Source organism: Pristiophorus japonicus, chromosome 26 (assembly GCF_044704955.1).
Source record: "Pristiophorus japonicus isolate sPriJap1 chromosome 26, sPriJap1.hap1, whole genome shotgun sequence".
In the NCBI taxonomy this organism is placed as follows: domain Eukaryota; kingdom Metazoa; phylum Chordata; class Chondrichthyes; family Pristiophoridae; genus Pristiophorus; species Pristiophorus japonicus.
The window spans coordinates 8574041-8600920 of NC_092002.1; the positions used below are offsets into that span (position 1 = coordinate 8574041).

General features: G+C 47.3%; 1 protein-coding gene across 1 annotated transcript in view; it reads right to left on the reverse strand.

Moving 5' to 3' along the window:
• Positions 1-13586, reverse strand: part of slc1a5 (solute carrier family 1 member 5) — a 38432-nt gene extending 24846 nt beyond the window's left edge. The window contains exon 1 of the mRNA XM_070867772.1: positions 12797-13586. Coding sequence (XP_070723873.1) covers positions 12797-13398 — 602 coding nt within the window. The 5' untranslated portion in view covers positions 13399-13586. The remainder of the gene's footprint in view (positions 1-12796) is intronic.
• Between the last annotated feature and the right edge of the window lie 13294 nt (positions 13587-26880).

Genomic DNA, 26880 nt, shown 5'->3' on the forward strand with positions numbered 1-26880 from the left:
CTGCACTTGAGGAAGGATGTGAAGGCCTTAGAGAGGGTGCAGAAAAGATTTACGAGAATGGTTCCAGGGATGAGGGACTTCAGTGACGTGGATAGACTGGAGAAGCTGGGGTTGTTCTCCTCGGGAGCAGAGAAGGTCGAGAGGAGATTTGATCGAGGTGTTCAAAATCGCAAGGGGTCTGGGCAGAGTAGATAAGAGAGAAACTGTTTCCATTGGTGGAAGGGTCGAGAACCAGACAAGGATTTAAGGCGATTGGCAGAAGAATCAAAGGCAACATAAGAAAAAAAATTTTACGCAGTGAGTGGTTAGGATCTGGAATGCGCTGCCCGAGAGGGTGGAAGAGGCAGACTTAATCATGGTTTTCAAAAAGAAGTTGAATAAATATCTGAAGGAAATTAAATTGCAGGGCTACGGCGAAAGTGACACCAAGATTTTACATCACAAAACCACCGCTGCAACATGTTCCAATACCCTTACCCAACAAAAATCTGTCGATCTCATTCTTGAAAATTTCAATTGAACCCCCAGCCTCCAAGCAGTGTTAACGAGCGACCCTCACACAGGAGATGGAAACAAGTGGCTGGAGTGGAGCAAAATCCTGGAGATCTCTGATCCTAAAATCCCCATCAAATCCAGCGTATTCCTAGAGATGTCATCACACGACATCCAACTTCCCCACGTAGACAAATAAGTCTTCCTCCCAACGCTTCCCCCCCCCCCCCACAAACCCGACATAGGATATACAGCACAGAAACAGACTACTCGGTCCGACCAACAACTGGTATTTATATAGGTGCCTTTAACATAGTAAAACATCCTAACGTGCAAAAAATTTGACCGGAGCTACACAAGGCGAAATTAGGGCAGGTGACCAAAAGCTTGGTCACAGAGATCAGTTTTGAGGAGCGTCTTAAAAAAGGAGGAAAGAGAGGCAGAGAGGTTTAGGGAGGGAGTTCCAGAGCTTGGAGTCCAGGCAGCTGAAGGCACGGCCGCCAATGGTTGAGTGATTATAAATCAGGGATGCTCAAGAGGGCAGAATTAGAGGAGCGCAGACATCTCGGGGGGGGGGGGGGGGGTGGGGGCGGTTGTGGAGGAGATTACAGAGAAAGGGAGGGGCGAGGCCACGGAGGGATTTGAAAACAAGGAGGAGAATTTTGAAATCGAGGCGTTGTTTAACCTGGAGCTAATGTAAGTCAGTGAGCACAGGGGGACTTGGTGCGAGTTAGGACATGGGTAGCACCCTCCCTGATCACCTCAAGGTTATGTAGGGTAGAATGGAGGCTAGCCAGGAGTGCGTTGGAATAGTCAAGTCTAGAGGTAAGAAAGGCCTCCTCCAGTCTTTCCTCATCTAAATTTATCAGCATAACCCTAGATTCCCTTCTCCCTCATGTACTTATCTAACCTCCCCTTAAATGCATCGATACTATTCGCTTCAACCACTCCTTGTGGTGGTCAGTTCCACATTCTCACCACTCTCTGGGTGAAGAAGTTTCTTCTGAATTCCACAATTGATTTCTTGGTGACCATCCCGGTCTTGATGGCCGCTAGTTTTGCTCTTCCTCACATTTCCTGGGTTCTCTGCTATATTATTACATCTAATAAACAAAAGTATTCAAACTTCTTTACCCAGAGATTGGTGAGAATGTGGAACACGCTGTCACAGGGAGTGGTTGAGGCGAATAGCATTAGATGCATTTAAGGGGAGGCTAGATAAGCACATCAGGGAGAAAGGAAGGTAAAGCTGATAAGCTGAGATGAAGTAGGGGTGGGAAGAAGCTCGTGTGGAACATTAACACCAGTATGGACACTGTAATGAGATAATGTATAGCGCCCTCTAGCTAGGAGGTATAGGGAGCTGGAGGCGGTGTTGAATCTCGTCGTCAGGGGCAGGGAGGTGTTGCTACAGTTGTACAGGGCCTTGGTGAGGCCACACCTGGAGTATTGTGTACAGTTTTGGTCTCCTAACTTGAGGAAGGACATTCTTGCTATTGAGGGAGTGCAGCGAAGGTTCACCAGACTGATTCCCGGGATGGCGGGATGGACATATCAAGAAAGACTGGATCAACTGGGCTTATATTCACTGGAGTTCAGAAGAATGAGAGGGGATCTCATAGAAACGTTTAAAATTCTGACGGGTTTAGACAGGTTAGATGCAGGAAGAATGTTCCCAATGTTGGGGAAGTCCAGAACCAGGGGTCACAGTCTAAGGATAAGGGGTAAGCCATTTAGGACCGAGATGAGGAGAAACTTCTTCACCCAGAGAGTGGCGAACCTGTGGAATTCTCTACCACAGAAAGTTGTTGAGGCCAATTCACTAAATATATTCAAAAAGGAGTTAGATGTAGTCCTTACTACTAGGGGGATCAAGGGGTATGGCGAGAAAGCAGGAATGGGGTACTGAAGTTGCATGTTCAGCCATGAACTCATTGAATGGCGGTGCAGGCTCGAAGGGCCGAATGGTCTATTCCTGCAGCTATTTTCTATGTTTCTATGTCTGTTCTTGTTGATAAGAGGCTCCCAAGGTATGGGAAATGGTCCATGTTGTCCAGGGCGGCGCTTAATCAGCTCCGCTGGGCAGGCCACATTGTTCGCATGTCAGACACGAGACTCCCAAAGCAAGCGCTCTACTCGGAACTCCTTCACGGCAAACGAGCCAAAGGTGGGCAGAGGAAACGTTACAAGGACATCCTCAAAGCCTCCCGGATAAAGTGCAGCATCCCCACCGACACCTGGGAATCCCTGGCCAAAGACCACCCTAAGTAGAGGAAGTGCAGCTGGGAGGGTGCTGAGCACCTCGAGTCTCGTCGCCGAGAGCATGCAGAAACCAAGCGCAGGCAGCGGAAGGAGCGTGCGGCAAACCAGTCCCACCCTCCCCTTCCCTCAACCACTGTCTGTCCCACCTGTGACCGGGACTGTGGTTCCCGTATTGGACTGTTCAGTCACCAAAGGACTAATTTTAAGAGTGGAAGCAAGTCTTCCTCGATTCTGAGGGACTGCCTATGATGATGATTGACGATGATAGGGAGCTGTATTCCGAGAGAGGGTCGGTGAAGGACCACCACCTTAAGCTCCACATGGCTGACTGAGATCTCCCAAATAAATAAAAGTTAAGTTGAACTAAGAGTGTTCAAGAGACTATAAAATACAGACCGGTTGGGCAGAATGGCTTATCCTTGTGCCGTAAACTCGATGCAAAATGGAAAAAGAACTTTTTTTAAATGCCTATGATTTTTCTCCTGGATCACAATAGTTTCCAGCAGCTTAAATCGGTGATGCCTGAAGGGTTGGCATCCGTAACGTGATGTAACCCTAGCGTGGGCAGCACAGGAGCTGTTATCAATATTTATTCAGCTGCCCGAGTTTAGGTTCTAGACACACCTTTACAACCTGCCCTTTTTACAGGAGTATTTACCGAGGCTCTTTAGCTTACACAGTTCTCTCATTCCCCTTGCCTCCCCCTCGCTGGGACATTGTATGCAGACGCACACAGTCAGCGCTCTCAAGTGACTCCCCATTCTTTCCTCCTCCTTCAAAGCCGGCAAACTTTCCAAATCACAAGCTTGACGTCATGTACTGAGTACTTCTCAAAATAACTCTGTTCTCTGATAATTTTATTAAAAACACGGCAACTCGGTAGCAATGCCTTTAATAAACACCCATCAGCAGGTGACGTCATCCTTGATAATAGCCCGTCCCTAATTGCCACGTGAGGTGGTGGTGGTGAGCCGCCTCCTTGAACCGTTGCAGTCCGTGTGGTGAAGATGCTCCCACAGCGCTGACTTTGTCGTAGCGGTTTGGTGCAACTGAGTGTCTCGCTGGGTCATTTCAGCGGGGCATTACTGTGGGTCTGGAGTCACATATCGGCCAGACTGGGCAAGGGCAGCAGATTTCCTTCCCTAAAAAGGACATTAGTGAACCAGTGTGTTTTTACGATCGTGGTCACCATTGCGGATACTGATATTAATGGCAGACAGGTTCGAGTCTAATGCAGGTTCTATTACAAGAGGAACGCGTCAAGCTCCTTAATCCTACTATTTGCCTCCTGGTCATTCCTCTCCTGTCACAATCAGACTTTCCGGACAAGGAAAACAAGTTTCTGGGGTGCACATTTCATTCCCACCCCCCTTCCCGTGTTGTGGCCGTTGGCTGCTCGGACCATTCCCTCCCCTGCCCCACCCTTTTGACCAGAGCACATAAATCTAGACTGATGCTCCCAGTGCAGTGCTGAGGGAGCGCTGCACTGTCAGCGATGCTGTCTTTCGGATGAGATGTTAAACCGAGGCCTCTGCTCTCTCAGGTGGACGGAAAAGATCCCATGGCCACTATTCTGAAGAAAAGCGGGGGCGTTCTCCCACGGTGACTTGGGGCCAATATTTACCCCTCAACCATCATCACTAAAAACAAATTATCTGGGTCATTACCACATTGCTGTTTATGGGAGCTTGCTGTGCGCAAACTGGCTGCCGTGTTTCCCTCATCACAACAGTAACTACAGTGCAAAAAAAAATACTTCATTGGCTGCAAAGCACTTTGGGGTGGTGAAAGGCAATTTAGAAATGCAAGTCTTTCCTTCATTCTTGATGTGTCAACCACTCAGTCAGCACCAGAGCTGCCCCAGGCCATTGCCAATACACTGCTTGGCTTCCCGTCAATGAATTTCCCCTCCATTCCTATCCCGAAGGAGTTGACCTCCTGCCAGTGGGAAGGACACTCGGAGGCGCGAGCGGAGTGCTAACTACTCAGCGGCCTCCGCGCTCTCCACAGTGGTGATGCCAGTAGCCCTCGAGAGAGAGAGAGAGAGAGAGAGAGAGAGAGAGAGAGAGAGAGAGAGAGAGAGAGAGAGAGAGAGAGAGAGAGAGAGAGAGAGCCCCGCTGGCTTGGCTATTACTTCAATCCAACGAGGCACGAGCAAAATCACTCGGCTTTGAACCAAACCCTGAACATGGTCAAGAAAGCTCTCGACGGATCCGGATCGCTGCTTGCTGTCAAAGGACAGTGTGCAGATCTGGCTTCCAGCTGTTCCAATTGCAAAGGACAGTCAGCTTTCATTTAAACAAGAGTGTGGAATTTTGCCAACCCTCCCTCCCCCAATATACACAAATCTAGCAGACACTGGAGACTTGGGCACTGACTTGTACAATTTGTCCCTCGTCAAACAGTTGCTAATATGCCTACAACCTCTTGGAGAGGACTAGCCCTCGCAACTTATTCCGTTATTCGTTCATGGGATCTGGGCGTTGCTGGCAAGGCCCGTTCCTAATTGCCCTCGAGATGGTGAGCCACCTTCTTGAACCGCTGCAGTCCGTGTGGTGAAAGCACTTCCACCGTGGTCATTTCAGAGGGGCAGTTAAGAGTCAACCACATTGCTGGTGGGTCTGGAGTCACATATAGGCCAGAACCGGGTAAGATTTCCTTCCCTAAAAAAGGACATTAGTGAACCGGTTGGGTTTTTAACCGATCCGGTAGTTTCATGGCACCATTACTGACACGAACACTAACTTTTTAAAATTCCAGATTTATTTAATTAACTGAATTTAAATTCCCCAGCTGCCGTGGTGGGATTTGAACTCACGTCACTGGATCATTAGTCCAGGCCTCTGGATTACTGGCCCAGTGCTACTGTGCCTAACTCACCCCTTCCTCCCCATACAGATGTCTGGCCTTCACTCAGTGCCTCACCACCCGAGATGGAATGGGGGGGCAAATCAACACATGGATTCTCTCACTCGGGGTCACTGTGTTGGTGATCCGTAAGGTACATCCCATTTAATCCTATCTACGCAATGTCATCTGCACTGCAACATCGTGCCTGAAACCCAACCACAGGAGGCCCTCTCTGACTGTACCACTGCACCAACGTTAGCGTCCTCGACCAGGCCAATATCCCCAGCATTGAAGCACTGACCACACTTGATCAGCTCCGCTGGGCGGGGCCACATCGTTTGCATGCCAGATACGAGACTCCAAAAGCAAGCGCTCTACTCTGAACTCCTTCACGGCAAGCGAGCCAAAGCTGGGCAGAGTAACCGTTACAAGGACACCCTCAAAACTTCCCTGATAAAGTGCAACATCCCCACTGACACCTGGGAGTCCCTGGCCAAAGACCGCCCTAAGTGGAAGAAATGCATCCGGGAGGGCGCTGAGCACCTCGAGTCTCATCACCGAAAGCATGCAGAAAGCAAGCGCAGGCAGCGGAAAGAGCGTGCGGCAAACCAGTCCCACCCTCCCTTTCCCTCGCTGAACTCACTCAAGTGCCCCAAGGCTATCCCTTCTCTTCTGTCTCACCTGTGACAGGGACTGTGGTTCCCGTATTGGACTGTTCTGCCACCTAAGGACTCATTTTAAGAGTGGAAGCAAGTCTTCCTCGATTCCGAGGGACTGCCTATGATGATGACCACTGTGACATCTCCAACCTGTGACCTCTCTGAAGGCATTTACTGGATCCTCATTTAGTTTGCATTCTAGGAGATTGGCAGCCTTGGGTGTCGACACGTCCTTGTGGCCAGAGGAGGCATCACCATGGAACCCAAGCACGGATATCAAAAGAGAAACTGGCCGATTATAAGAGAAAAATAAGACTTGAATTTATATAGCACCTTTCACAACCTCAGGGCATCCCAAAGCACTTTACAGGCGATGAAGTACTTTCGAAATGCAGTCACTGTTATGACGTGGGAAACGCGGCAGCCAATTTGCGCACAGCAAGCTCCCACAAATAGCAATGTGAAAATGACCCGACCATCTGCGTTTTTAGTGATGTTGATCTAGGGCTAAATCTTGAGCCCAGAACTCCCCTGCTCTTTTCGAAATAGTGCCGTGGGATCTTTTATGTCCACCTGAGAGGGCAGATGGGGCCGTGGTTTAATGGCTCATCCAAAAGACGGCACCTCCAACAGTGCAGCACTCCCTCAGCACTGCATTGAGAGTGTGAGACTAGATTTATGTGCTCCAGTCAAGAAAGGTGGGGCAGGGAAGGAAATAGCCCCAGCAGCCAATGGCCACAACAGTGAGCATATGTGCACACTAGAAACTTGTTTTTCTTGTGCTGCCTCAGCACTACACTGGGCGGGTCAATCTAGATTTTTGTGCTCAAGTCTCTGGAGTGGGGCTTAAACCTACAACCTTCTGACTCAGAGGCAAGAGTGCTACCCCACCCAGCATGCCTACACTTGCTTCAGGACAATGAGACAGTTGAACGACAAATACAATAGTTAGGGGATCACGAGTGGTGGAATTGGTGTATAATGGTATTGAATAATCTCCCATGTGCTTTGTAATAGTGCAAGCGACAATATTAATTCATTTAATTATCATGGTATGTTGACTTAGCCTTGTACTGCGGTGATTGTCACAGCTAATGTATAACTATTAGCACCGCTGGTTATAAGTAATGAGGGATCAAAAATTGTTCTTTACCACCAAGGTGGGGAATAGGTCACTTGTTCTTCACCCCCCCAAGGTGGGGAATGTGCAAGGATTTAGAAATTGCCATATATTGCTGCCTGCCTGCTGGGCAGGCCACATTGTTCACATGCCAGACACGAGACTCCCAAAGCAAGCATTCTACTCGGAACTCCTTCACGGCAAACGAGCCAAAGGTGGGCAGAGGAAACATTACAGGAACAGCCTCTCCCTCAAAAAGTGCAGGATCCCCACTGACATCTGGGAGTCCCTGGCCAAAGACCGCCCTAAGTGGAAGAGGTGCAGCCGGGAGGGCGCTGAGCACCTCGAGTCTCGTCGCCGAGAGCGTGCAGAAACCAAGCGCAGGCAGCGGAAGGAGCGTGCGGCAAACCAGTCCCACCCACCCTTTCCCTCAACGACTATCTGTCCCACATGTGACGGGGACTGTGGCTCCTGTATTGGACTGTTCAGCCACTTAAGGACTCATTTTAAGAGTGGAAGCAAGTCTTGCTCGATTCCGAGGGACTGCCCATGATGATGATGTAGTCAAACAGACCCGAAACTCTGCTGATGCAATAAGAGGAAGAGACGAGACTATTCGAACTTGCATAATTGCATCAGAATGACATCGGCGGACATGGAGGTGTTAGTATCTGTGATTACCTGAAACAATGGGAAAAGCAGAACTGGTAAACAGATGGCCTGCGATCACATTAAACACTAGGACTGCGAGTTAGACAGCTCATGTTCTGCTGATATTTCAAAAGGAAATAGAATCATAGAATGGTTGCAGTTCAGAAGGTGGCCATTCGGCCCGTCGAGCCCGTACCATCTCACAGCTAGTGCCACTCCCCCGTGCTTTCCCCGTAGCCCTGCAATTGTTTTTCCTTCAGATACTTATCCAATTTCCTTTTGAAAGATAAGACTAACTCTGCCTCCACCACCGTTTCAGGCAGTGCATTACAGATCCTAACCACTCCCTGCGTAAAAAAGTTTTGCCTTACATCGGCAGAAGAACCAAAGACAATCACCTTAAATTGGTGTCCTCGACCCTTCCACCAATGGGAACGGTTCCTCTCAATCTACTCTGTCCAGACTCCTCCTGATTTTGAACACCTCGATCAAATCTCCTCTCAACCTTCTCTGCTCCAAGGAGAACAACCCCAGCTTCTCCAGTCCATCCACGTCACTGAAGTCCCTCAATGAGGGGCCTCGACAAGGTGGATGCAGAGAGGATATTTCCACTCATAGGGGAAACTAAAACTAGGGGACATAGTCTCAGAATAAAAGGGCCGCCCATTTAAAACTGAGATGAGGAGGAATTTCTTCTCTCAGAGTTGTAAATCTGTGGAATTTTCTGCCCCAGAGAGCTGTGGGGGCCATTGAATATATTTAAGGCGGAGATGAGCGATAAGGGGATAAAGGGTTATTGGAAGCAGGCAGGGAAGTGGAACTGAGCCCAAGATCAGATCAGCCGTGATCTTAGTAAATAGCCCAGGTTCGAGGGGCCAAATGGCCGACTCCTGCTCCTATTTCTTATGTTCTTATTCCTGGAATCATTCGCGTAAGTCTTTCCGGCATCCTCTCTAAGGCCTTCACATCCTTCCGAAAGTGTTAAATAAAGGTTAACATGATCAAACAGCCAAGTCAGTAAACATGCGGCCTCATAAGAAGAATTTGAGAAGGTGTTAGCTATGACAGTTTTGATGGTGGGGGGAACACGCGACAGACAGAGGTACAAGAGAGAGAGAGAGGAAGCAGGTTCTAGTTATCGAGGTCGAGATACTGCACTGGACTACGCGCTCTACCCAGAGGGGGAACAGCTTAATCCAGTTTCACTTCTCTGTAAATTACTGCTTAAATACTGAAATGTATTAATAAAAGATAGACTTGCATTTATATAGCACCTTTCACAACCTCAGGACATCCCAAAGCGCTTCACAGCCACCGAGGTACTTTTTGAACTTTGTTGGCTGCTGTTGTAATGTAGGAAATGCAGCAGTCAATTTGCGCACAGCAAGCTCCCACAAACAGAAATGTGACAACGACCAGATAATCTGTTTTTAGTGATGTTGTTTGAAGGATAACTATTGGTCAGGACACCGGGGAGAACTCTCCTGCTCTTCTTCCAATAGTGTGCACCTGAGAGAGCAGACGGGGCCTCGGTTTAATGTCTCATCTGAAAGACAGCAACTCCGACACAAGATACTTTAGTAAGTGCGAGGAGGCGGGATTTTATTTTAAAACCCTGGCCACCATTCACATCTGGACATTGATTGGCAGCTCACTAAACAAAACACGGGCGAGTGAAGGACCAGAGAGCAAGTTTAGAGATGGGAATTCAAAAGGGAGTTAGATGTGACCCTTACGGCTAATGGGATCAAGGGGTATGGAGAGAAAACAGGAATGGGGTACTGAAGTTGCATGATCAGCCATGATCATATTGAATAGTATTGCAGGCTCGAAGGGCCGAAAGGCCTGCTCCTGCACCTGCACCTATTTTTTATGTTTCTATGCCAACTCTGGGTGGATGTATTCCTGGAGTTTATCACATGACTTCCCACCTGGTCAAACAGCTTTTTCTTCCCGCACCTTCAGTCTTTTTATGACTCAGTGGGCAGCACCCTCACCTCTGACCCAGAAGGTTGTGGATTCAAGTCCCCCTCCAGGGACCTGAGCACACCAAAAAAAAAAATCTAGGCTGACACTCCCAGTGCAGTGCTGAGGGAGGGGCGCACTGTCGGAGGTGCCGTCTTTCAGGTGAGACGTTAAACCCAGGCCCCGTCTGCCCTCTCAGGTGGACGTAAAAGAACCCGTGGTACTATTTCAAAGAAGAGCAGGGGAGTTATCCCCGGTATCCTGGGGCCAATATTTATCCCTCAATCAACATGACAAAAAAAAACATTATCTGGTCATTATCACATTGCTGTTTGTGGGAGCTTGCTGTGCGCAAATTGGCTGCTGTGTTTCTCGCATTACAACAGTGACGACACTCCAAAAGTACTTATTTGGCTGTAAAGCGCTTTGAGCTGACCAGTGGTCGTGAAAGGCGCTATATAAATCCAAGTCTATCTTTCAAAGAAAATGAGAAAAAAAACACAATTTCTTTAACTTCAAATGATTTTGCTCACTGCGGTATCCAGGAGAGGAAGTTTTCATTCCTGGACTCTCCAGGGCAATCCTGGAAGGTTGGCAACCATAGGCTCATTAGACCATGGAATTGTACCCAAAAAGGAGTCAATGCCATTTGGAGAGGATTAGCGGGCAAAGAACAGGAAAATATCTTTCACTCAAAAATAAACTCTGTTTTAGCAGTCTGGTCACAAATCTTAACCCTAAATTGTCTTCGCTATCCCGGAATCAACCCCCCCCCCCACCCCCCATTATTTTTGTTGATCTTCCTATATAAATATTAATGTGAAGAGAATAATCGGCAAAAAAGCCAGAGTGACAATTAGGAGAATGTTTTTTTTTTTAAAAACAGTTGCTGTGATCTGGAATGCGCTGCCTGAAAGGGCAGTGGGAGCAGATTCAATAGAAACGTTCCAAAGCGAATTGGATATATAAAAGAAAGACTTGCATTTATATAGCACCTTTCACAACCTCAGGACGTCCCAAAGCGCTTTACAGCCAATGAAGTACTTTTTTTGAATTGCAGTCACTGTTGTAATGTGGGAAATCCGGCAGCCAATTCACACACAGCAAGCTCCCACATAACAGCCATGTGATAATGTCCAGATAATCTATTTTTTTAATGTTATGTTACATTATACAGTGCCTTTCACAACCTCAGGATGTCCGAAAGCACGTTATAGCCAATTAAGTGCTTTTGAAGTGTAGCCACTGTTGTAGTGTAAGAAATAACTGAAATGGAAACAGTTGCAGGACTGTGGGGAAGGAGCAGGGGGTGACAGTGGGACTAACTGAACAGCTTTCAAAGGGCAACAAGTTGTATTTATATAGCGCCTTTAACTTAGTAAAACATCCCAAGACGCTCCAGGGAGTTGAGCACATAAGTGCAGTGCTGAGGGAGCGCCGTCTTTCGGATGAGACGTTAAACCGAGGCCCCGTCTGCTCTCTCAGGTGGACGCAAGATCCTAAGGCACTTTTTTGACAAAAAGCAGGAGAGTTTTCCCCGGTGTCCTGGGGCCAATATTTAGCCCTCAATCAACATAACAAAAACAGATTATCGGGTCATCACATTGCTGTTTGTGGGAGCTTGCTGTGCGCAAAACTGGCTACCGAATTTCTCTCATTACAACAGTGACTACACTCCAAAAGTACTCATCATTATACACAGTCCCTCGAAATCGAGGAAGACTTGCTTCCACTCTAAAAATATGAGTTCTTAGGTGACTGAACAGTCCAATAGGGGAATTATAGTCTCTGTCACAAGTGGGTCAGATAGTCGTTGAAGGAAAGGGTGGGTGGGACTGGTTTGCCACATGCTCCTTCCGCTGCCTGCACTTGATTTCTGCGTGCTCTCGACGATGAAACATAGAAAAATAGGTGCAGGAGTAGACCATTTGGCCCTTTGAGCCTGCACCACTATTTAATAAGATCATGGTTGATCATTCATCTCATGAGACTCGAGGTGCTCAGCGCCCTCCTCGGATGCACTTCCTCCACTTAGGGCGGTCTTTGGCCAGGGACTCCCAGGTGTCGGTAGGGAATGTTCATGGACTGTAAAGCGCTTTGAAATGGTGGTGGTCGTGAAAGGCGCTATAGAAATGCAAATCTTTCTTTCAAAGGCTTCAAAACAATTGCCACCAAGGAGAAATTAGGGCAGTTACTAAAAGCTCGTTCAAAGAGCTAGGTCCTAAGGAGCGTCTTAAAAGGAGGAGAGGGGCGCGGAGAGGTTAGGGCGGGAGTTCCAGAGTTTAGGACCCAGGCAACAGAAAGCAACAATGTGCTTAATGGCCTCCTTCTGCACCGGATGGCTCTTCCACAAGTCACGGAGCTTCTTTCCGCGACTCGGAGGCATGAACGAACCACCTGGCTTTGGTTTGGACTCGATTGCTTCAGACAAAAACTGGAGATAGCCGAGTGCAATCAGCCATCCCATCCATTTACAATTTTAGGGCAGGGTGCTGTTTTGCAAAGAAATGTAAAAACGTATGAGCAGGAACCTGGTCTATTTCACGCGTGCCTTGATGCCAAATCGTTACAAAATTGAAATGCAAGTCTTATTTAAAGGCTGGTCACGTTACCTCCGCCGCTGCCCCGCTATAGGCCCACAGTTGGACACAAACTTCATTAATTCCAGTTGAATAAAATTGCAACTTTTAAGGAAAAACTTTTTGAGCGGGTCCTACTCAGTGGTGTAACTTGTTAAAACCTGGAGCTGCAGATATGTCTAGAATGGAGATTTATATATATATATATATATATTTACCTTGCTAGATCCAGAAAGGAGTCGGTGACTTCTTTGGGCTCCGGGAGTGCCCCTTCCAACGACAGCTGAGGGTTGGCCTCGGCGCCGGCTCCCGGTTTGATGATGAAAGCCATGCTCACCCCGGTGATGGAGGCCAGCAAGGTGGTGAGGAAGAAGAACAACATCGCCCAGCCGCCGAGCTTGCCGAGTGCTTTGGGGTCCAGGCTGGCGGCCCCCGAGACCAGGCTGCACACCACCAGCGGGATGATGATCATCTTCAGCAGCCGCAGCAGCAGCTCGCCGGGGAAGGAGAAGTAGATGACTTGCACCGGGCTCAGACCCAGCTTCCTCACCGACAGCCCGATCACCACGCCGGCCACCACTCCGGTCACGGTCAGGATGACCAGCAGATTGGACATGATGCAGCCCCGGACCTTCCTCAGCTGCTCCGAGGACTTGCGAGCCGGGCTGGCTACAACGTTGCCGCCGTCCGGCACGATGTTGCCGTCCTTGCATACAATGTTGCCGTCCTCCGACACATTGTTACCATTCACAGCCTTCTCGTCCAGGTAGATGTCACCATTCGACATGCCCTTCATTTCATCGCCTCTGGTTGCAGCCATAATTCGTCAATTTCAATGTCTCCGGTGATTTATTCTAATTTCTTTGAAATACAGAGACGCCGGCGCGGGTTTTTCCCTCTCCCCGCCCCTGTAGTTGTTGCAATTGAGGCGGGAAGAAATCGCAAGAGGAAGAAACTGACGCGGCTGCTCGGCGTGAAATGTGTTTGTAACTGACTCGGGCCCGCCGCTCTCACGCGACACAACATTTCAAGGGGTATTACTATTGCATCACAATGTGACGCCGAACAAGCATGGCTGTGGAGTGGATGACGAGCAGAATGGCTGCAGGCCAACCTAATGTTTTTTAAAAATATAGATGTATATCTCACCTCCATGTGTCCCTCTACCGGCAGTCTTGGGAGTGAGGGAGTGATGCAACGGTGGATATAACTTGCATCTTACACAGCGCTTTACAGCCAAAGAAGTACTTTTTAAAAAAAGTGTAGTCACTGTTGTAACCTCCTCGTAGGACTGCTCCTGTGTACACATAGGCAGTCCCTCGGAATCGAGGAAGAACTCAGTGAGTTCTCTGGTGGCTGAACAGTCCGATACGAGAGCAACACACTCTATCACATGTGGGACAGATATTTGTCGAGGGAAGGGGATCGGTGGGGCTGGTTTGCCGCGCGCTCCTTCCGCTGCCTGCGCCTGACCTCTTCACGCTCTCGGCGTTGAGACTTGTAGAAGTCAACACCCTCCCGGATGCACTTTCTCCACCTCGGGCGCTCTTCCGCCAGGGTCTCCCAGGCGTCAGTGGTGATGTCGCACTTTACCAGGGAGGCTTTGAGGTGTATGGTCAAGGGGGCCATTAGCAGGTCCAGGCAGCGGGCGGTCGAGGGGGTCATTCAGCCCGTCTGCCTGCCTCTCTTCCGCGGTTCCGTTCGAGCCAGGGTGTCCCTGGAGATGGAGCACGCGGTGAGATGAGGAGGAATTTCTTCTCTGAGGGTTGTAAATCTGTGGAATTCGCTGCCTCAGAGAGCTGTGGAAGCCGGGACATTGAATAAATTTAAGACAGAGATAGACAGTTTCTTAACCGATAAGAGAATAGGGGGTTATGGGGAGCGGGCGGGGAAGTGGAGCTGAGTCCATGATCAGATCAGCCATGATTGTATTAAATGGCGGAGCAGGCTCGAGGGGCCGTATGGCCTACTCCTGCTCCTATTTCTTATGTTCTTATGTTAAAAATTTATTTTGTTAATTTGTCGCGTCTAGTGCCCATTTTAATAAGGGAGCACTTGTTTTAAAAGTTTTACACGAAAATAGTTGTAATGTAGGAAACGTAGGCAACCGATTTGCACACAGTAAGCTCCCACAAACAGCAATGTGATGTCCCAGGTGAAGACATCTTTTCTACCTCCCCCGCCCCCAGAAAAACATCGAGGTAGCTTAGTATTACCATTGCAGAGTGCACCTCTGCAAGCACCCACCCACTATCGTGATTGGCCACTGCCGGCCCCCTCCTCACCCACCCCCTGCCTCTTGGTTTAAGTCCCATCTGAAAGACGGGATCTCCGGCAGTGCAGCACTCCCTCAGCGCTGCACTGGGAGTGTCAACTTAGATTGTGCGATCAAGTTTCCTGGAGTGGGATTCGAACCCACCACCTTCGGGTTAAAGAAGATCGATCTATCGGAGTTTTTTTTAATGTATTCACAATCTGTTCTTTAAGCAATAAATCAGGGAAGCAGCAAGATCCTGTTGGATCTGTTGACTGAGCAGCAAGATCCTGTTGGATCGGTTGACTTCTGTGTATATTTCTGAGAAATGCTGCAAGAGTAATCTCATACAGAAGCTGCCACTAGTTAATCCTACCACAACTTTGCATGTCTTGAATTCAAAGGTTGTTTTACAGTTTTCAGGGAAAGAGGTCCAGAATCCCATAATGTGATCCTAAACACTAACATTTTAGGAACCACATATCATAAAAATTGAATTTGACTAAATCAGTTACTGTTAAACAGTACCTTTCATTATTTTGTATTAATATAATAAGTCAACATATGCTAACTTCTACAGATTGGAAAGTTACGCACACTGCATATTTGCATAATACCTTACAACTATTTTAGTTGCACCTGTAAAACAATAAATCATGAAATCAAGTGCCCCCTGATTAAAGGCGGGGGGCGGGCACTAAAACCGACAAACTTAAACAAATTAAACTTTAGACATTACGTGGTTCAAATTAAAATTTGGTTGCCAGGGGGTGATGATGCACTTCAGTCCCTCCAGTGCCCACCTGTCGCAGAAGGCCGCGAGCGTACCGGTGGACACCGCGTGCTATACTACCTTACAACAACAATGACAACTTGCATTTATATAGTGCCTTTAACAGAGACGAGAGTAAAATATCCCAAGACACTTCACCGGAGTGTTATCAAACAAAATGTAACACCGGGCCCCATAAGAAGCACATATTAGGGCAGATGACCAAAAACTTGGTCAAAGAGATAGGTTTTAAACATAGAAACATAGAAAATAGGTGCAGGAGTAGGCCATTCGGCCCTTCGAGCCTGCAACACCATTCAATAAGATCATGGCTAATCATTCACCTCAGTACCCTTTTCCTGCTTTCTCTCCATACCCCTTGATCCCTTTAGCCGTAAGGGCCACATCTAACTCCCTTTTGAATATATCCAACGAACTGCACTCAACAATTTTCTGTGGTAGAGAATTCCACAGGTTCACAATTCTCTGGGTGAAAAAGTTTCTCCTCATCTCGGTCCTATATGGCTTACCCCTTATCCTTAGACTGTGGTCCCGGCGTGGTCCCAGCCTGCCAAACCATCAGTGGGCCAGGGCTATTAGTGGGAGCAGCATGTGGCGGCCCAGCCCAGAAATCGGCGCGGTCCCAGTCTGCAAGACCATCGGCAGGCCGGGGCCATTAGAGGGAGCAGCGTGTGGCAGCATACCACTGCAGGGAGCAGCGCGTGCTGCTGCAGGAGGGCAACAGCTGACTGCAGTGCGGGCAGGTACAGCAGGAGCGGCGAGATCGGGGCGAAGGAGCAGCAAGGTCGGGGCGAAGGAGTGGCGAGAGTTCGTAGAGGAATGTGATCGGGGCCCAGAAGAGGCGAGGGCCCAGAGGTAGCATGGGCCAGCCCACACTGCGATGTGTGCGCACCAGGTCCATGCAGCAGAGCTGGTCTCCGATCGTCTTGGTTAACCTTTGCCACTGGACCAAGACCTAGCTCTGTCAAGCCCGTGTGGTGGCTGGTGTGCAATGGTCACCACAAGTTAAAATAATCCACGCACAGACTTCTTCCACCCTTCAGGATGTAGTTCAGGACCTGGAATATTAGGTCCTTCATTGAAACACCTGTGAACTCATCCTTGTTTGGTTTGTTTCGAGGGACTGCCTGTGACCCCTGGTTCTGGACTTCCCCAACATCAGGAATATTCTTCCTGCATCTAACCTGTCCAATCCAGTCAGAATTTTATACGCTTCTATGAGGTCCCCTCTCATTCTTCTGAATTCCAGTGAATATAAGCCTAGTCAATCCAGCCTTTCTTCATATGTCAGTCCTGCCATCCCAGGAATCAGTCTGGTGAATCTTCACTGCACTCCCTCAATAGCAAGAATGTCCTTCCTCGGATTAGGAGACCAAAACTGTACACAATACTCAAGGTGTGGTCTCACCAAGGCCCTGTACAACTGCAGTAAGACCTCCCTGCTCCTATATACAAATCCTCTCGTTATGAAGGCAAACATGCCATTTGCTTTCTTTACTGCCTGCTGTACCTTTATGCCTATTTTCAATGACTGATGTACCATGATACCCAGGTCTCGTTGCACTTCCACTTTTACTAATCTGTCACCATTCAGATAATAATCTGCCTTCCTGCTTTTGCCACCCAAGTGGATAACCTCTTACTCACATTATACTGCATCTGCCATGCATTTGCCCACTCACCTAACCTGTCCAAGGAGCCTCTTAAAGGAGGAGAGAGAGGCGGAGAGGTTTAGGGAGGGAATATGATACACATATTTTAGATTTGAACTATTTGCATTCATGTCTCTCATCTCTCCCACTGTGATTCACTCATGGAATTCCTTTGAAGGGCAATCAGTATAAAGTAGGCAAACGTGGCACCCAATATTGCGCAGGGGAAGTCCCAGAAACATCAGTGACGTAAGTTAAAAGGAAATACATAGCAGAGCAGACAGTACATATAACAGAGAGAGAAAAAACATTAAGTTATTAGTTTCAGGTGTAACCCTTCAGAGCATTGAACTGTGAACCACTCCATGACTTGTGCACATAAATCTAGGCTGACACTGCAGTGCTGAGGAAGTGCTGCACTGTCAGAGGTGCTGTCTTTGATCTACGGCCACACACTAGCCTGAAAATGTCTGATCTCAGAAGCTAAGCAGAGTTAGGTCCTGGTTAGTATTTGAATGAATGACCATTGGGGAATATGAGGTGCATTTGTCTTCAGGGGGCACTTGTACAATTTGTGTGTTGGTGACCTCAAAAAAAAAGGGGCACTGGAAAAAATTTATTTTGGAGTGTGACCCCCCCCCTTGTAGGGGGCATTTGTTTAAAGTGCACAACTAAAATAGTTGAACTGTGAACCACTCGGTTCCAATGAAGCTCAACGCAAGCTCAAGGAACAGCACCTCATCTTTCTTTTAGGCACTTCACAGCCTTCTGGACTCAACATCGAGTTCAACAATTTCAGACCGTAACCTCTTCCCATATTTTGCTCCCTTTCCTCCTATTTTTTAACCCCCTCCCCCGATCTTATGTAATTTTTCTCTCTCTGTTTCCCAAGGCAGCGGGTAATTACCCCGCCATTCACACCCTATCTAGACTAATCTTTTTCTAACTTCTGCCGTTACCATCTCAAGTCGGCCCATCATCTCTTTTGTCTCTCAAATCTCTCCTGTCTTCCACCCGATCACAGACCTTCTCTTTTGTTCTTTCCTCCCCTCCCCCTTTCGGTGCTCCTTCAGAATCTGTTCATTTCGAACATTCGCCAGTTCTGACGAAGGGTCACCGACCTGAAACGTTAACTCTGCCTCCTCTCCACAGATGCTGCCCGACCCGCTGAGTATATCCAGCATTTTCAGTTTTTATTTCAGATTCCAGCATCGGCAGTGTTTTGCTGAACCTGGCAATGGGCACACACTGTGGATTCCCAGCATTTCCTTCTTATTTGAATAACTTGTTAATCTGTTTCTGGTGACATCGGGTAAAGGAGGAATGGTAATGGAGAACGGTCTCTTGCTCTTCTTCAAACAATGCCAAAGAAATCTGTAGTACTCACATTGGAAGAGGCAAATGGTTAAATGTTTCTGTGAAATTTTTTGTCCGATAACGCAGCTGAGAAGCACAATGCCACGTTCAAGGCACTATATAACTGCAATCTGTTGTTGTGAAAAGCGGCACTCCCTCAGTACTGCACTGGGAGTGTCAGCTGAGGCCACCCACAACGTTCTTACATGTAAAGAAAAGAGGAAAGAACCTGCATTTATATAGCGCCTTTCACAATCTCAGGATGTCCCAAAGTGCTTTGCAGCCAATGAGGTGCGTTTTGACGTGTAGACACTGTTGTAACTCCCTCAGAACATTACATCAGTGACTACACTTCAAAAAGTACTTCGGTGGCTGTACAGCGCTTTGAGACGTCCGGTGGTCGTGTAAGATGCTATATAAATGCAAGTCTTTCTTTTTCTTTCCATACTGCACTGGGAGCGTACTTCAGTCTCTGGAGGGGGACTCGAACCCATAACCTTCTGACTTAGAGGCGAGAGAGAGTGCTGCCCACTGAGCCGCAGCTGACATTAATGATCCCTAATTATAGATTTTCGGCACTCCTCGCGAATTGTGAATGAAAATGATAAACTTTATTTTATTTTTCCCCAGTTTTTCCATTCCGAGGGTGCCAACTCATGCTGTGGCACTGCTCGTTGGCACTTGTGAGCCTATCTCTGTAATCTCCTCTAGCTCCCGCCCCCCCGAGATGTCTGCGCTCCTCAAATTCTGCCCTCCTGAGCATCCCTGATTATAATCACTCAACCATTGCTGGCCGTGCCTTCTGTTGCCTGGGCCCCAAGCTCTGGCACTCCCTCCCTAAACCTCTCCGCCTCTCTACCTCTCTTTCCTCCTTCAAGACGCTCCTTAAAACCAACCTCTTTGATCAAGCTTTTGGTCACCTGCCCTAATTTCTATTTATGTGGCTCGGTGTCAAATGTTTTGTCTCATAACACTCCTGCGAAGCGCCTTGGGACGTTTCTCTACGTCAAAGGCGCTATATAAATATAAGTTGTTGTTCAGTACCCAGCCCAAGTCTCCACTTTTAATGTGTGAAAGAAGGACTTGCTTTTATATAGTGCCTTTCACAACCTCAGCAAGTTCCAAAGTGCTTTACAGCCAATGAAGTACTTTTTGAAGTGTAATCAGTGTTGTAATGTGGGAAACGCGGCAGCCAATTTGCGCACAGCAAGCTCCCACACACAGCAATGTGATAATGACCCAGATAATCTGTTTTTGTTAAGTTGTTGAATGATCGTCATCATAGGCAGTCCCTCAACCAATTGGCCAGGACACCGGGGAAAACTCACCTGATCTTCAGCGAAATAGTACCATGGTATCCTTAAGTCCACCTGAGAGAGCAGACGGGACCTCGGTTTAACATCTCATCTGAAAGACGGCACCTCCGACAGTGCAGCACTTCCTCAGCACTGCACTGGAGTGTCAGCCTGGACTTATGTGCTGAAGTACTTTTGAAGTGTAGTTACTGTTATAATGTAGGAAATGTGGCAGCCAATTTGTGCACAGCAAGCTCCCACAAACAGCGATGGCCGCCTTCTGCACTGAAAGTTTTACGATTCTATCTGTTAATGTAGGAAATAAAAAGGGAAGATGCTGGAAACATTCAGCAGGTCAGACAGCATGTGTGGAGCGAGAAACAAAGTTAACGTGTCAGGTCGATGACCTTTCGTCAGAATTGGAAAAATGTTAGAGATGTAACAGGTTTTAAACAAGTACACAGGCAGGGCAAGTGGGGAGGGGAAGACAGGACAAAAGGGACGGTCTGTGATAGAGTGGAAGGCAGGAGAGATTAAATGACAAATTACTGAAACGTTAAATCTGTGGACGTAAAAGATCCCATGGCTCAATTTGGAAGAAGAGCAGGGGTGTTCTCTCTGATGCCTTCGCCAATATTTCTCCCTCAACCAACATCACTAAAAGCTGCTGAACTGATCACTTATCTCTCTTTTCACAGATGCTGCCTGATCTGCTGAGTGCAACATTTCCTGTTTTTCAGATTTCCAGCAGTGTTTTGCGTTTGGTCACTTATCGCGTTGCACAAAAAAGATATTTGCTGATGATAAGCACAGAATTAATTCAGATTGGCCTTGAACGGTGCTACTGGGTGTTGACTGAGCAGTGGAACTGAGAGAGCAGTGGCTTTTTAACCAGAATCAGGAAGCTGAAGCAGACGCAATACTCAATAAGATAGGTTGCACAGCAAACATTAACAATCGCCGTAAGCGTCAAACTGAGTGGGAGACTAGAACTTGTAAACAATCTTTGCAAGGGAAAGAGGCACCCAAATGAGCTACAACTGCCCTGAACATCCCTGGAGGTTGAAAGGGGAGGGAGAAAAATCAGTCAGGCTTCCTCCCTGATTGCTATCCTGTTGGTAGGTGCATTTCTGTGGACTTGATCATGCTGTGATGACTGCCATGTTTGAATAGCTTGCCAAAACTCACAGATGGCCAGTTAAGGGAGGTATCACACCTGTAGCCCAACAAGAGCCAGCATCTTCAGCTGGCTCAGTGGGTAGCACCCTTGTCACTGAGCCAGAAGGTTGTGGGTTCAGGTCCCACTCCAATTTGATCACTCCAATCTGAGCACAAAAAAAATCTAGGCTAACACTCTGTTAGATCTCTTAATTTCCAATGAAATACAAACTCCGATTGTAGTTTTAATGTCACTTTATTTTGGCAGACAGCAACAAGCTCTTGGCTTTAAGCCAAGTCTTTGTCCTTCTGAGACCACATGGTCAAAATGGCTGTACTTATACCTGGATCAATTTACAGAAAAGAACTCGCCTTCTTTGACCTTATTGGCTCAATTAATAGTCTTTTAACCTTTTAATTGGCTCGCTACCCAAAGGTCCTAAAATGTCAAGTTGATTGATGACTTGATGACTTAATGCAACATGCTCCCACTCACGTAGCATCTCTGACTTGGTGTCTGTGAATTCTCACAGCCTGTCTAAATGCAGCCTGTTTGAATTCTCTATCAATCCCCCCTTTGATTCTTTCACAAACTGAATCATAAAACATGAGGTATCACTGGTTAAACATTCTACAAAATAATTTCATACATGTTAATAGAGTTTCCTTCTAAAATTTGTTGATGTGTTTCGCCACATGTCCGGACTAGTAGCTTCCACACAAATTTACACCAACCCGAGTTCCATCGTGGCCACAATGGAAGTCCGGTTTTAGTAGGTTAATTAACCTATTCCAATTTAATCCAAATCAATATCTTAATTCGACCAGTAAACAACCATACCTTAAGCATAACATACCCCTGTGCCACGTACAGATGGTCTGCTGGGACCTGCAAGGTGTCTCACCTGCGGGACAGCAGCTACAGCCGCCTGGTCGCAACAACATTTAATCAACATAAACAAACAATATAAAAGTAAAACAATTACAACAAATAGAATTAAACCTTCCACCAATGAAGTTCCTATTGAACCTAGCCATTCAGTGGCTCCGCTCCACAAAGTGAATGATGGGGGTTGCTTAAGTTTTTCTACCTCCTTTTGGATATGCTCTGCTAAGTGGGTAATTTCTTCGGAGCTATCTGGGATATATGTGCAACACTCAGTTCCGAGTAGGGTGCAAGTACCTCCCTTTTCAGCCAGGATGTAATCAAGGATCAGTCTATTCTGTAGGGCTACTGTGCGGATTGCTACCATTTCTGTATTGATTTTAACTAGGGCCTCTGAGGTATCATTGGCTACCCGTTCCACAACGGATGCCATGTTAATGGATTCCCTTGCCAGTCTGGCGGTCCCATACCTGGGGATCAGAATGGCAAAGAACCTCTCTGTTCCTGTGATAGCTCTCTTAGGACGGTGTAAATGTTCCGACAGTGACTTTATATGATACATATAAGGCACAATGTAGGCTAAATAGCAGGATCCCGTCCAATTCTGGGGCAGCCAAGGGTAGGCCTTGTGGCCACACACCCAATAGATGCCATTATATGCAATGAATGTTAGCTGTTTCTTTGTCAGCAACACTCCGGGGCCTGTCCAGGCTTTTCCATCTGTTTTATTCAGAATCCTCGTTACGTTAAAAATTCCCACATCGGCCCAGTTTGGACGGTTCCGTGGCTTGATTATATTATCATTCCGGGAGCAGTTACTATACCCCATATTTTGGCCTCCTTTGATGTTTCTAATCAGACAGACCGATTCCCCCAGTCTTCCTATTCCCGTTGTATTAGTGATAAGAAAAAACGGGGGCCGTTTGGAATTATTGTAGCACGGTTGGTATCCCCCTTCAAAGGTAGTCAGATTGTAACCTGCTGACTTCCATTTACGTGCCCAGTTTTCCGTATCCTAAAACGCATTGCCTGTTTTGTTTTGATTAATTATCCACTCAGCCATTTCCGAGATATTCAAGGGAACTGGCCTCAAGGGAATCCCTCCTTTTGAGTGAATAGGAATATGCGTACACACCCAACAACTCGAAATGTTACCTTGTTTGGCATAAATGTATGACATATATAAAAAGGTATTTACATGTAATTCCCTTACTACTCTACTATTTCCCTTTGATGCAGAGGGTCGGCTAGTAAGAAGTAGGCCTATGCCTAGAATACCTACAATCAATAATACAGTAAATTTATACATTTTCGCAAAATGTAATTGTCCTTATTAGATTTCAGCTTCAGTTACGGGTGCTCGTTTAACGTGTGAAGCGTGGATCCAGGCTTTCTTTCCTTGGACTTTAACAGCTGCCTGGGTGGTCAATAACACTTGATAAGGTCCCTCCCACTTGGCACCCAAAGGTTCTTTATGCAACTTTTTCACATACACCCAGACTCCCGTGATGATGTCTTGTCCTCCTTCGGGTGGATTACCCCAAGCTGCCGATACCTGTCGGGAAACAGAACTAATAGCATTGGTTAGGTTCTGACAGTATGATAACAAAGTGTCACTCATTAAGTGAACATCAGCTTTCCGTAAATCGATAGTTCCTGGCAGCGACATGGGTCTTCCTTATATAATTTCAAATGGGCTTAGACCTGTAGTTCTGTTCGGGGTTGCCCTAATGCTACAGAGCACTATTGGTAGTGCCTGGGGCCATGGTGTTCCTTCTTGGTGATATTTGGCAAGTTGTTGTTTCAAAGTTCGATTCATTCGCTCTACTTGTCCTGATGATTGTGGATGATAAGGACAGTGTAAATCCCACGTAATGTTCAGTAACCTACAGACTTCTTGGCAGACAGCACCTGTGAAGTGTGTTCTCTGATCTGAGTCAATGCTACTCTGGACTCCCCATCGGGGAATGTAATCCTTACACAAGACCTTTGCAGTGTGATTGGCTGTGGCTCTTTTAGTTGGGACAGCTTCTACCCATCTAGAGAATCTGTCGACCATGACAAGAATGTTAGTGTATCCTTGGCATGAAGGAAGAGATATATAATCAACCTGCAGATGCTGGAATGGTCCGACAGGGGCAGGGGGCCTCAGTTGGGGCATTACCGTGATGGGTCCAGAATTATTTTTCTGGCAGACCACACAGCGGTCTGTTACGAGCTGGGCATGTTTTTTAAATCCCCGACCCCACCAACTTTTCTGGAACCGTGCCGTCATCTGTTGTGAGGCCAAGTGTCCCCACGAGTGGATCTGTTGGGCTAAAAAAAGGCATAAGCGCTTGTGGCGCGACTGGCTTTGTCTCCAGACACCATCTTCACATAGCTTAATTCCTGCCTCAATCCATGTCCATTTTTCCTCTCGGGAGCACTCGCCTTGCATTGTCTGAAGGTCTCGTGTCAGAGTCCTGAGTGCTTTCAATCTGCACATCTGTGTTGGTTCTTCTGGAGGAACGCCCTGTGAGGCAGCATCTTTAGCTGCCTGATCGGCTAGGGCATTTCCCTGAGCTTCTGTGGTATTTTCCTTGGTATGGGCCTTACACTTCAGGATGGACACTTCCTGAGGTAATTGTATGGCCTCCAGTAAGTCTCGGACTTCTTTTCCATTTCGGATAGGTGTACCAGCAGCAGTGAGTAATCCTCTTTTCCTCCATAACAGACCAAAGTCGTGAATGACTCCAAAAGCATAACGCGAATCTGTGTAGACATTAGCTGTCTGTCCTTCTGCTATTCGACATGCTTCTGACAGGGCCCGTAACTCGGCCTGTTGTGCTGACGTTCCTGAGGGTAAACATCCTTTTGCCACTACCTCATATAAGGTTGTAACTGCCCATCCTGCTTTTCTGGTACCATTGTCAACAAAGGAGGAACCATCTGTAAACAGGATGAGGTCTGGGTTGTGTAGAGGCTCCTCTGTTGCTAAGGCTGCTTCTTCTGTTTCTTTTAAAATCTCCACGCAGTCATGCTCTTCACATTCTCTCCCTTCTTGCTCACTCGATTCTGACATCGGGAGCATAGTTGCGGGATTAACCGGGCTGGCCTGGACGATATGGAGATTAGGAGCTTCCAAAACTGCTGTCCAACGGGTCCATCTAGCTGCCGTCACCTGAGACATTCTATTCATAGACAGCAAAGCATGCACGGTGTGGGGACACTTGACAATCAGCTTTTGGTCGAGGACTAGACCCACAGTGATCATTACCGCTCAACATGTAGCTTCCATAGCCCTTGGGCAACTTCCCCATCCGAGGACTACCGCATCCAGTTTTGCCGAATAATAGCCAATAGGTCTTTGCCGATCCCCATGTTCTTGTGTCAGTATAGCTGTCATATATCCTTCTTTCTCATGGACAAACAGGGTAAATGGCTTACCACTGTCGGGGATTCCCAGAGCCGGTGCCGAACACAAAGCCTTTTTCAAACTCAGGAAGGCCTCTTGCTGTTCCTTAGTGAGGGTGATGGCTTCTTTAGAGGCACGTTTCCCCTTTAAAATATCATTCAATGGCTGAGCAAGCTGTGTGAAGGAGTCAATCCAATTTCTGTTAAAGTTACACAATCCCAAAAAAAACCTTAGTTCCTGAATAGTGGTGGGTTTTTTAGCAGCCCGAATGGCTGCAGTTCTATCCTGGGTAAGTTCTCTCTTTCCTTGTGAAATCTTTTGTCCCAGGTATACAACCTCTTCTTGGGATATTTGTGCTTTGTCGATGCTGGCTTTATGTCCTTTCAGCCAAAGGTGGTCCAGCAAAGCTCGTAAATCTTGTTCATGCTGGTCTTCCGTGTTTAAAGCTAGCAGGATATCGTCTACATATTGGATGACTGTGGATGACAGGGGAGGTAATTCTCGCAAATGGCTTTGTAAAGCCATGTGGAATACCGTAGGGCTGTTGTGGAAACCCTGCGGTAACCGGGTCCAAGTATACTGTTGTCCTTGGACCGTGAAAGCAAACCACTGTCGAACCTTCGGTGCCAGAGGCACCGACCAAAATCCGTTGGCCATATCTATAACCGAGAAATATTTATGTTCCGTTTTGGGGCATTAAAAATGGTGGAGGGATCTGCGACCAAAAGAGCTTTTTGATCAATACACTGGTTAGCTTTCCTATAATCGACAGTCAAACGCCAAGTCTCATTATATTTCTGTACCAGCCACACGGGGCTATTGGAGAAGCTATGCGTTTTAATAAGCACCCCTTGTTTCTCCAATTGCTGAATAACCGGTAAGATTCCCGCGATGGCAGTTGGACTGATGGGATACTGTTTAGTGCATGGAGGCTTGGTCCCGGTAAATGACGCAGGCTCCATCTGGAGTAGGCCACAATCGTTCTTATCTTTAGCCCATATCGGGTGTGCCTTCAATTCTTCTGTTTTCAAAGTTCTAATTGACCATGTCACCCGACCATTCTCAAAATGCAACGATGAATCTACTTGGATTAGAATGTCCATTCCCAAAAGGGGTTGATCTACTGGGCCTATCCAGACCGGTGTGGTTAGTTCATGTGGACCCAGCCCTATAAGTACCGGTGTTAACCTTCCAATTTCCATTTTATGGCCCCCAACTCCATAGGCTGTACGTGCCCTACCATCCAATGACAAAAAGTCTCCATATTGTAGGGGTAAGCATGTTAATTCCGCCCCTGTGTCTAAAAGACAGTCCACATCCTTATCGCCCACCCTCACAGTTATATATAGCCCATCTCCCCTCTATTGTATTAGTGCGAGGAGGGGGGCCAGGGTGGGCTCTAATTGTTTTTGCTATCCCAAGTAACTCCTTCTGTTGTTGTATTGTCAGTCGCTTAAATGCTTCTATGAGGTCGTTATCTTGTGACAAGCCTGGTTTGTTGGCTGAATTGTATC